This window comes from Neltuma alba, unplaced genomic scaffold (genome assembly GCF_004799145.2).
Source record: "Neltuma alba isolate B1F8T4 unplaced genomic scaffold, ASM479914v2 tig00002385_pilon, whole genome shotgun sequence".
NCBI classification, from domain to species: domain Eukaryota; kingdom Viridiplantae; phylum Streptophyta; class Magnoliopsida; order Fabales; family Fabaceae; genus Neltuma; species Neltuma alba.
The window spans coordinates 15,375-27,817 of record NW_021632842.1 but is presented as its reverse complement, the minus strand read 5'-3'; the positions used below and the strand labels follow the sequence as shown (position 1 = coordinate 27,817).

General features: G+C 30.3%; 2 protein-coding genes across 2 annotated transcripts; both read left to right on the top strand.

The window, feature by feature from the left end:
• Positions 1-110: 110 nt before the first annotated feature.
• Positions 111-2,264, top strand: LOC114724844 (60S ribosomal protein L18a). The gene is made up of 4 exons (XM_028911295.1): positions 111-211; positions 473-588; positions 764-827; positions 1,692-2,264. Exons 1-4 carry the CDS (start codon positions 197-199, stop codon positions 2,031-2,033), a joined length of 537 nt encoding a protein of 178 aa, XP_028767128.1. The 5' UTR covers positions 111-196; the 3' UTR covers positions 2,034-2,264.
• Positions 2,265-8,731: 6,467 nt separating this feature from the next.
• Positions 8,732-10,786, top strand: LOC114724833 (cytochrome b561 domain-containing protein At4g18260-like). The gene is made up of 4 exons (XM_028911285.1): positions 8,732-8,899; positions 9,291-9,461; positions 10,045-10,193; positions 10,377-10,786. Exons 1-4 carry the CDS (start codon positions 8,732-8,734, stop codon positions 10,762-10,764), a joined length of 876 nt encoding a protein of 291 aa, XP_028767118.1. The 3' UTR covers positions 10,765-10,786.
• Positions 10,787-12,443: the final 1,657 nt, after the last annotated feature.

Below are 12,443 nucleotides of genomic sequence, written 5' to 3'. Positions count from 1 at the left end.
ATCTTTCACGAGGCCCAGTAGAGGAAGGAACAATTTAATCCCATAGGCCCCGCCCACACCGAAACTCTTAATCCGGAACTAGGGTTTCCTTCATCGTATATAAGTAAAACGAAAACCCTACGTAGCCTGATCTTACGGCAGTGAGAGAGAGGGTGAGAGGTATCAGAGTGCTTCTTGTGTCCGTCTTCTCTCGAAAATGGTTGCTTTCAGGGTGAGTTTTTGTACCTCGGGTCTTAAACCAATGCTTTGGATTTATAATCAATTGCGGCTGAAATTTGTTTCTGAGGATTTATGACCCTTCTATTAATTTGCATCACTGAAAGCTGATATATTTTCATGTTTGATTGTTCGAATTTTTGATCTGATTTTTTGGTGGGGTATTCGATTTTCTCGTATTTGCCTCCTTTTTCACTGCACCCAAGTAAATGGCATTTTCCCAGCTGATTAGATGATTCTCTGGTTGCTCTTGCAGTTCCACCAGTACCAAGTCGTCGGGAGGGCTCTGCCAACGGAATCAGATGAACACCCAAAAATTTACCGCATGAAACTCTGGGCTACGAACGAGGTTCGCGCCAAGTCGAAGTTCTGGTAATGTGATTTCTTGTGATCATTGTATATTTCTGGTTGGAAATTTTCGTTTGTACTATTCTTGTGAGGTCTTTTGGTGTGAAAAAGTTTTATTCGATTTAGTACTCTAGTTTTTTTGTCCCGGAAGTCGAGGCTAGTAATAATTGTCTTAATCTGGCTGATTGCTTTGATTTAGGTATTTTTTGAGGAAACTGAAGAAGGTTAAGAAAAGCAATGGTCAAGTGCTTGCTATCAATGAGGTGCATTTTTACTTTCGCGCATGTTTATCGAGTGTTTTATGTCTCTGTTCTAAATTCTGACAAGAATGGTTTCTTGTTAATTCGAAACAGCAACTTTCTAACATTTATTCTATAAAATGTTTCTCCCTTTTCTGTGTTAATTTATGTTAGAAAGCTTGTGGTGAGTGGGTCGTTAATGTTGTGAAACTTGATCTGTGTCGTAAGATGCATAGCTCCTAGGATATTAGCGAGTGAACCCTTGAACATGTAGTGCATCCTTTTAAGTGCGTTCATATCATGACATTTTAGCTGATAGCCTAGTCATTTAGGTGGTTAGTTGCCATCAGAAGGAATGTTCGATCGGCAAATCATGTGAAAATGGAATCATCCCCGCTGTTACTATCTTCAGGAGCGGTAGAAACTATTGGATTGATTGCCAATATCAGTGTAGAGTATCTGATTATAGGTGAAAATTACAATAATAAGGCATCTTTTGTTCATGATTATATGCTCAGACAATGAGAAAATGTCTTTTGGCTACTGAAAGTTTGAGACTCAGCTTATTTCTTGTCCTACCTGGTGCTGGTACCTTTGTATTTCTCCTTGAGAAATTGCTGGATTTGGCCCTATTGGGGTCCATGTCTTCAAAACTTTAATTTCTACCTTTCATACTGCAATTTTAATTTAACATGTCGAAGTGAAATATTCTTTGTTTTTTCACAATGTGATGCATCTATTCAAATAATTAATTCACAACAGGCATAAAGTGTATCACCTGTATCCCAATTTAACAAGGTCAAAAAAAAAAACCCCAATGTAACAATGTTTTTGGTTTGGTTTTATTTCTGTCATATTCTGAGGCCTATGGTTTTCATGCATGTATAGATTTTTGAGAAGAACCCAACCAAGATCAAGAACTACGGCATTTGGTTGCGTTACCAGAGTAGAACTGGCTATCACAACATGTACAAAGAGTACCGTGATACCACTCTAAATGGTGCAGTCGAGCAGATGTACCATGAGATGGCTTCCCGTCACAGGGTCCGTTCCCCTTGCATTCAAATCATCAAGACGGCCACCGTTGCTGCTAAACTCTGCAAAAGGGAGAGCACCAAGCAGTTCCACAACTCAAAAATCAAGTTCCCGTTGGTTTACAGGAAAGTCAGGCCACCCACCAGGAAGCTTAAAACCACGTACAAGGCCAAAAAGCCCAACTTGTTTATGTAACGTGTTTGTGGTAGAAGTATTCCATCGGCTTCTTGATTAGCTGGTTTTGTTTTGAGGATCTTAGAACTTTGTCATTGGGTTCAAGCTTTTTGTATTTTAATGCTTCTATTGGATCTGATCTTATATATTTATGATATTTGGGTAGGAATGAACAAATTTACATTACTGTTACTTCCTGCTGTTTTTTGTCCGTTGTTTTAATGCCTCTGCATTATATTAACGAGCGATTTATACCGAGTGTTTTAAGTTATTGGAATCTTGGAAACGTGTTTCGCTCATGACTACCGAGTAGGAGGATATGCTTCAATTTTGAAAACGTGTTTAGCTTGTGATAGGTATTGACCTCATTACGCAAATCATGAAGAATTTTGGTGCGATTTCAAACAAGAACAGAGTTGGGTGACTTGCTATTCGCTCTTTAAATCCAGAGGGAAGGATTGTGTAGGCAGTTATTGGGTCCGTTTGGGTCCGTTTGGATAGCGATTAAAAAAGTAACTTATTGAAAAAGTAGTTTATAGAGAAGTGAAATTGGATAAAAGTTAAATTGGATAAACTAAATTGTGTTTAGATTAGAGTTCGGAAAAGTTAGATAACAAAAGTGAGATTGGTAAAAGGTTATTTGGATTATGATTGAGTAAAAGTAAGTTTGGTTATAAAATGATCAAAATAGATATAAGTTTTAATAAATAATAAAACATGATTAAAAAAATAATTTCACATAATACAATGAAATTAAAATAATTTAATATGAAGAAGTCATAAAAAATATTTTAAATATAAAGTGAAACATGAAAAAATAAAAGTATATTTTTAGGAGCATATTTAAAAATAAAAATATATTTCTAACTTATTCATTACTTTCAACTAATTTTAACTGATTTTTTATTATCTACAAATTAGTTATTTGAGGCTTCTAATAAGAACCAAAAAGAGGTAATAAATTTCTTAACTTTTTCTCTCTCCATATTTCAAAAGCTATAAGCCATAAGTTGTTAATTTTAGCTTATAGCTTATTGTAGTTTTTCAGACAAAAATCCGATTGCAGAAAAGCTGATCCAAACAGACCCAATTGTGTCAATCGAGCTTATAGAGCTTATAAGCTACTTATAAGCTTAAAATAAGTGATGCCAAACAGGCACATTATCAGCTACGAGGGAATGCGAAATTTAAAAAACTTCAAATACAGGGTTTGTTTGTGATAGTGACAAAAAAACACTTATAAATATGTTTTGTTTAAATTAAGACAATTTTTTTTTAATATTTTGTAAATAACGATTAAAAAGTTATTTATAAATTATTATTTAGAGTAAATATAAATTGGACCGCACAAATTTGGTTGTCACTGTTGTAGCAAGGCTTCCGTTTATAATTTTGTACCTGTTGATCTTGATTCATGCTGTGCATGAGATTGCGTCTCTGACTATCGGGATCGCATTCTTACTGTTGTAGCAGACGTTAATAATTCCCCGTAAATTAAATGAGTTACTTATTTTTTTGACCAGCAAATTAATTGAGTTACTTAAAACTACTTTTTTTTTTGTTGCATAGTTGTCCTTGATAAAGTTATTAGTTCGAGAAGTTTTAATTAGTTAGAAAGTTTTATAACTAAGGTTCATGATCTAATTAAAGAGTTTGCTTCAGATCAGAATGAGATTTCATTCTATTTTATTTTTTAAAACTATCTTTAATAATCCATGTTAAAATGGATGGTTTTTTTGGTCCAAAAAAAGGATAGTTTTTAGTACAAATGATTAAAAAGAATTTTTTTTAAAAGAGAAATCAATGCACATTTTTTATAAATAATTAAATTTTTAATCATTGTAAATTAGTTCTATTTGAATTTGGAAGGTGTATTTTATACTTAAAAAAATGCAAGGGGTTTTATAATTAGTACGTGAGAAATAAATTTTACTCTTTTATGGCCCTTAACCACTAAATTAGTCAAGTAAGATACTCCTCCAGTACTAAATATAAAACTCATTTTATTATATAAATTACACTACAAAATGGGTCTTATATTTAAGACTAAAGGAAACCAATTTAGCATAAGTTTCAATAAATTCATATATCTTTCCCTTTTTTCCCCTCATAAGCACATGAATCTCATATCGGAAATAGTTCAATTTGAGGCATCAGGAATTAAATGTTGACACAATTTTTAATAAGATTCGAATCTTAGTTTGTCTTTTTCGCTTAGACCTAATTCCTTAGAGGTAATTTATATACTACCTCCGGTCCTTAATATAGGACCCCGTTTGACTTTTAGTTTGGTTCTAATTATAAGACCCCAATCCATTTTGTCTCTTATATTTATGCATTTTTTTCCAAGATAGTCCTTCTAATAATGATAGTTCTAACCAACACACTTAATTAGCAAGGATATTTTAGGAATGACAACACTTATTTGTTATAAATAACTAACTTAACTTACTTCTTTAATCCCCTCAAATTAGTTAACTGGGTCTTATAATTAGGACCGGAGGTAGTATTTTTCATCACTTGACCAATGGAACAATTGAGTATGTTCGACGCCTACTGTTGCCACTTACCACTCCACTATTAGAAGGTAAACTCACATGGGATCCCTTTTTTTCCAGTATATATGTTGGAGATGCTTATAACCTATTCATTCCTTCCGACGATTCGTAACATTTACTTGGAAAATGATGCTCTGTTTAATGTCTTTTTACTTGTTCTACTACTACTTTTATGTATGTCTAATTTAGTTGAAATTACTGATGAATAAATAAAATTGTGGAATTTTATTAAATATTTTTTTAGCGATATGTTTGAGAAATAATTTCCCCTCATTACTTTGGATTAACAATGAATTAACTTTAATTAAGAACATATGCTTACACTCTTTTTACTTAGAATAAACAACTTATTATTCTTTCTTTGCTAAATCACTTGTTGATTGAGTCAGTGATGAATAATTAGTGAGGGGTTGATCACGTCATAAAAACTAATACTGTAAAAAAAAATTAAATAAAATAAAATAATTATCAATATTTAATTTTGTGCATTAAAAGGTCGGTATGAACATGATTGCAATTAGTGATACTAAGGACAAAGGTTACATTATGATGATATTGACTTGTTGCCCAATCTTTGACAATAATGCGAACTGTAATCATTTTGATTTCGTTAGCAAAAAAAAAAAAAATCATTTTAATTTGGCTTAATTTGTCCGCTTCAACATTAATTAAACAAATGCCAAAATTATATATGGTTTATAAATATTTAGATAAATGAGTTAATAGCTTATCTTTGCAATTTCTTTTGGTGTTATTTACTATTTTGCATAAATCATTTATATATGTTTTCATGATTCGTTCAAGGAATGTCTTAATTATTCAATTATTTTTTTTGTCCTTTTGAAATTAAACCGCTACTTAAATTACTTAACGAATTTCATTCTTTCGTTAATGGTTGCAAGTCATTTATATAAATTTAAATATCTGAACTTTTGCCCTCAATTCTTCAATTAAAATGTTAAACATTGTAACATTTCATTAACAAAATCGTATAATCATCTGTTAAAATTATATATCAGTTGAATAATTACGGAAGATATATTTATAAATATTTGTATTTATATACTTTATATTTCTATATATATATGTTTGCTCTAAATGATATAAAATCTATAAGAAGCAACAATAGTATTCAAAAGGAATAAAAAATCTAATTATATTATCATAAATAAATTAAAATAAAAAAGTATAGGTAAAACCTTTTCGGTTATGTAATTATTGAATCGTTAGCTTTCAAAGAGGAATCGGAGAAGAGAAAAATGTGTTGAAAAATCATTTGAAAAAAGAAGATGGCACTAACGAAAAGTTACGTTGTATTCTCATTCACTTATATAATTTCGAAAGTCACGTGTTCACACTCTCTTGTGATGGATATCGAAAAGTATTTTTGTCTTTAATTTGAGGAGACTGTAACGATTTAAGGTTGTAAGTGAGATTAAACATAATATTCTGCTTATAGTGGAGCACCTGTGTTAAAGGCTACAAGACTATTATATTGATATCGATACCAAAAATAATTCTTTTTTTTTATTAAAAAAACTAAAGTATTCTTCTGGTTTTTACTGTAAGACTTGATTGAAAAGATAATATTGATTCTATATGTAAAACTTATTTTACATGTTATCAATTTTTTTTCCACATTAACCCTATTTATATTCCCTTAATAATAATCAAGTAAGAGAGGAAGGTAAGAAATTGAGAAAGATGTTTATAGTATTTTAAAAAAACACATCATATTGACTAATCTAGCTAACATTTTTAATCTACTCAGATTAATTAATTATATTTTATATTAAGGATTGGAGGAGTAATTCTTTGAGAAAATGGTAAAAAAAGACCGCTGAAATAGAAAAATTACACACAGGGATCAGTTTACAAAAGTTGTTGTTAAAACCTATATTATTGCTGTCAAAATCCATACTAATATTGTCATTGATTCTTATTTATAATTTTTCTATTTCGACGGTCTTTTTTATTATTTTTTCTAATTCTTTTGAAAGAGAGTGTGAGTTAGGGACAACCACTAATCTGATAGGTCATGCACATTTTTCCTCATGAAATAAAGACACGTTAAGTCATCATGACTTCCCTAAGTGCGTGTTGGTGTTTTGTCATTGTTCAATTACGACTCCTAATCATGTTAATTTAATTTTTAAACTTGGATAATTTTAATTTATAGTGTGTGGAATTTCATCTTTTCAAAAGACTGAGTACTTAATTATGACCAAGGGTTCAAAGTACTTAATTTTTTAATCAAGTGTTTGGCTTGATTTAGGCGTGGTTAATAATATATTAAATGGGTAGTAGTAATTGGTAAAAAAAGTAGTGATGACTCACAATTCAAATAGGATCTTGAACTTGGTTATTACGAATTGAAATAATCGCGTAGGGACAATTCTGTTCTCTATATGGCTTGACGTGATTTGAATTAGCATTAATGAATAATGTCAGATATTAAATTTTAATTTCTTTTACTAATTTGACTATTCATTAGGAGAAGAAATTGGGAGTAGTGGGAAAATGCGGCACATGAGAGTATTGGTTAAAGTTTCTACCTTCGGTCCATAATATAAAAACTAGTTATTAATTTGAGCAGATTAAGAAAATTAATTAATTTAGTTATTTATAATATATAGGTATTGTCTTTTCTAAAATTTTTTTGCAAATCAAGTGTCATTTGATAAAATATTGGCATGTGCAACTATTACTAGACTATCTTAAGAAAATGGATAAATATGATAGACAAGTTAGATTGAGATCTTATATTTAAAATTAAATTGAAAGTCAAATTAGTTTTTATATTAAGAACTATACTAAATGTTTCTGGAACAAAATACTTGAAGTGTTTTTTTTTTAAACATGCATGAAATAATTAGGTGGTTTTGCCCTATTTTTCTTGCTACATCTTCTTATTGGGACGCATCTGGAATTCGAACATTGGTAATTTGTGTCCAATTGAAATGTAAAGATATATGCAAATGCCATTTTAACTGCACATGGCAAGGTTCTTTCATTGAAGTCTTAATTTTGATTATCATTGAGCTAATCAGAGATATGAGTAAAGAAAAACTAAGGACTATCGAATGAAAAAAGTGATCCACTTTTATCATTATGCCTTCCACTATTCTCTGTCATAATAATAATACAGCTTTAAATCTAAGATAAACTTATAGATGATTGACTTAAATCTAAATACTTGTTGCATTACAAAAGTCTAAAAGCAATATTTTATGCAATTAGTTGTCCTAGTTTGTGTTTGTGATGTGGTGGATAAGAAAAGCTCTAAATAGAAGTAGTTAAACAAATGATGATGATAACTAATGTAGGTTGGGGCTTGACAAAACAAACTGCACCATATATGACTCATTTACGGTGCAACTTGTTAAGATTTTTGATATTTTTATTTTTAAGAAGAACCATCCAATATCTAGTACTCCCTTAGATCCAAAATATAAGAGATAGTTATGAGTTTGAACTTGGTTATAAATATAAGATCCTAATCTCATTTGTTTCTTATATTTATCATTTTTCTCAAACTAATTTACTTAACTTATAAACTAATATATAATATAATGTTGTATAAGAATATGCTAAGTATATTATGTCATATTTATTATAATTAAGTGATTTATTTGATATTTTTAATCTATCCAAATTAGTTAAGTAACTTTTATATACATAAATATAAGAGGTAATAAAATAATTTGGATCCAAGCTAACTCAGACTCTAATCAATTTGAAAACCCTGATCCACTTTGCAATTCCCAAACTTATAAAAAAATTTCTGGGTCATCCTTATTGGTTATTATAAATAACTAACTTAACAATTTTTTTTAATATTTATAAATTAATTATTTAGCTTCTATATTTAAGATTAGAGGAAGCATTTAAGAATCACTGAGTATCTCCTCCTTAACCTAACCATTGTTGACAATATTTGAGACCCCCCTTTTCTTTCAAAACATCACATTTAGATCCCCATATACTCACTGGGATTTTACTATGCGCAATTATTGGATCCCCTTTTAGAAAAGCTCCACTATTGAACAGGTTAAAATGCATGGCCCTCATTGGCACGTATTAAAATGCCTAGCTCTTTGGCATATATATCCCAATCCAAGAGCAATCATATGCCCTATAGCTATAGCATGTAACTCCAAGATGAGTGCCTTAAAGTTTTCAAGAATGCTTATATCTCCCACCGCTTTCTGCATTTTGGTCCTCACTGCTTCTCTTTATCTTCTCCCTTTCACTTTCTGTTCTCATCTTCCCCACTTGAATCGCTTTGCAACTCACAACTTCACTAATATTGACCACATTCCCAACAAGGTAATACAATTCTTCTTCTTTCTCCTCCTCCTCCTCCTCCTCCCCCTCCCCCCTTCCTTCTTCTTCTACTAATAATTGTTTTGGACTGATACATATACTTGTTTTGCGTTAATGTTGAATGATTTATATGCATGTATTTAGGGAGGGAAAGTGATAACATTAATTGAAAAATGATATATTCTAAAGAGTTCATATTACCATTTTCAAACTTACAATTGCTTCCAATGCACTGGTCTTTTTATCAAGTGAGAGTATATAAAGTTATATATATGTGTGTGTGTGTGTGTGTGTATTTTATTATGAGCAAGAGTCAGTGTTAATTGATAGTTAAATATAAATTTAACTGAATTAAATCGCAGAATATTTTATATGTCTTTGTTACAATGAACAGGTGAGCAGTGGGAAGATATCTGATATTACAATTCATGGATTGTTGCTGTGGGCTTCAATGGGATTGTTCTTGCCTCTTGGGATTCTTATTATCAGAATTTCAAATATTACACAACAACCTTCCTCATCAAACAGAACTTCACTTCTTTTCTATCTCCACGTTGCTTTTCAGGTTCAATCAATTTTCTATCCTCTCGATCCTTTTGTTTTCAGAAAACTTATCCATTTCACTAATTACTAATTAATTAGTGAAAACAATGTTTAAAGAAAAGATTATGAATTGCTGTTGTGTTGTGGTAATTAATCTTTTGTAAGATTATTCTTGACAGTTAGCTTTTGTAATCATTCAAGTGTTGATCTTTGTTTTAAACAGAATCAGACTCCACTGAGTGGCCGGTGCCCATGGCTTTTTTCTTTCTTTGACCCTACAGATTTGAAATGATTGCTTTGATTTTATATAGTTAAATATATTATCCTTTTAACCTAACCAATCCAAAAAGGAAGACACAAAATAAATCCCAAGATTAAATTTTTGAAGAATTAGACGTAGTTGCTTTTCATTTTCCTTCGAAACTAACTCGCAAGCAATCCTTTCTTAAGTTTCTCAATTCATGCAGATAATTCTATTCTTGCTAAGTAATTTATTATATATTTTACTAACAAAAATTGACATATTGTAGATAATTATATATTATTTCTACTTGTCAAACAATTAATTAATATTTGTTTTTTCTCTCCTATATTTTATGAAACAGATGATTTCAGTGCTTCTGACTACGGTTGGAGCAGCCATGTCTCTGAAGAAGTTTGAGAATTCATTTGATAACAGCCATCAAAGACTGGGTCTTGCACTTTATGCTGCTGTTTTGCTACAAGCCTTCCTTGGCTTTTTCAGGCCTCACAGGTTCATCACTTATATTCCATTCAACATAAAATATAGAATATGCCCAATGCATTTACATATATATAAAACTCAAGATGAACAGTGAAATAAATTTCATGTAGCTCTTAATATATTTAATATTGATTTAGTAATTGAAGTGATCATTATATATGTTTGTGACAAAGAATATAATCTTATTTGCAGGGGAAAGAAAGAGAGGAGATATTGGTACATAGTGCATTGGATAGTAGGAACAATAGTTTCACTTGTGGGGATCATCAATATATACACAGGCTTAAAGGCTTACCATGAGAGAACCTTGAAAAGCACTTCTCTTTGGACCATCCTTTTCACTTTACAAGTCTCTTTCTTTGCTTTGCTTTTTCTCCTTCAAGACAAATTGGATTACTTGAAAAAGCAAACTCTCATTCTACCCACTGCCACTCATCATTCTTCTTCATCAATTAATGTTGCCCACTCCAATAATCCTCATCAAATCCATATCCCACAAAGTCATACCCACCATAAAGAGTTGATGATTCCAGTCTCATCTCCAAAATCTAATGCACTTGCTAGCTTGTTTGACTCATAATCCTTCGTTTTTCTTCTATTTTTAAGACAGACCAGGTTGTACTGGATACTTGGTGTCGTATGTATAGGGTCTAAGAAATGAGTCATACTATTTACGGATTATATGAATAATCGTGTGATTACTTGTTATATAATTTTTATGTTATGCATAGATGATAGGTATTAAAACCCTCTGACTTTAAAAGTCAATCACATATACATATATGAGTGTGCTAGTAGGTGAAAATTTTAGTGACATTTACCTTGCGCATACTTATATTTTTATTTGTGTTTGACTGGATATCCTTAGTATTCTTTCTAGTCAAAATATTTGGGATTGGTTCATTTTTACATTATCTTAGCTTGTTGGTGTCATCTTTTGGACTGGTGGAGATGATCTTAATGAAAGGCAGACTTTGATGGAGTGCATTCATGAAAAAGTGAAGCTTTGTTAGTTTATGCTTCTACTTTTTCTCATCCTTCTTTTTTTAATGTATATTCTTTTTAAATTTGTATCATGATGAATATTTGATTGTGATATTATTTTGTGAGCTTATCATTATGATTATCAAATGGATTTGATTGTTGGCAGTTTCTTTCTGGCCGAACAAAGGACCTACTAATGAAGGTTTTTGAATCCTGATGTCAATATAATAAATATTTTAGTATAAGTTGATTTGTTGGTAATTTTATGAGTGTTCTTTAAATGTTGAAGCGTGTCTTAATTCTTGTGAGTTCCTAAATTCCATTTCTTCAAAATTTTCTACTTATCCAAATAAAATTATAATTGAAATAAAATTATAATTGAATGTTATAACGAAAAACTACGTATTAAGATTCCACCTTCTGTTTCTAATTAGCAGGATGAAGATGCATATTGTAAAGGAACCTAAAGCTTGCACAAAGAAATTAAAGCGTCTGGAGCCGTTTTAATCTGTCTGCTTATAATTTTCATGTTTATAAATACATTAATAATATTTTATAGGGTTAATACTATTTTGAGGAAATTAGAATCAAGTCCCACAAAAGAGAAATAATTACTAAAAGATCACAATAACAACATCAACGGACTATAATGACAAGTCCTATAGTAAGAATAATAACCTATGAGATTTGTTTTTTAATTATTTTTCTTGTTTGGGACTTCATTATAATTCTTCCTACTATTTTTGGTCCTGAAATTTGAAACTAATAGTTTTAGTTTCTAAAATATGAAGCAAGTGTTTTGGTCTTTAAAACTTAACTTTATTTTGGTTTTAACCCTTATTTTCGGGACCAAAAATCTTAAAAAGGCATACAATGAAATTAAATTTCAAGAATGAAAACCACTTGTTTAAAACAGGAACAAAATCTAAAGTAATGTCAAATTTCAAGAATCAAAGCTATTGGTTTTAAATTTTAAGGACTAAAATCAAAATAAAATCAAATTTCAAAAAATAAAAATAGTATTAACCATATTATGTATCAATATAAAATTTATAAATAAATGTTGTAGACCATGAATAAAATAACAAAAGGTGTAATTGCCTTTTTTTTTTTTTGTTAATGAAGTTTATCGAACTTTCAATACGTGATTTAAAGTCTAAAGAAGTTACATAAGTTTTTTTAGCCTTATTTTGAAATAATTACACAAAAACGTAAATAATAAAATAATACCAAATATCATATATAGTTGTACAGAAAGATATACCAAAAGATGGT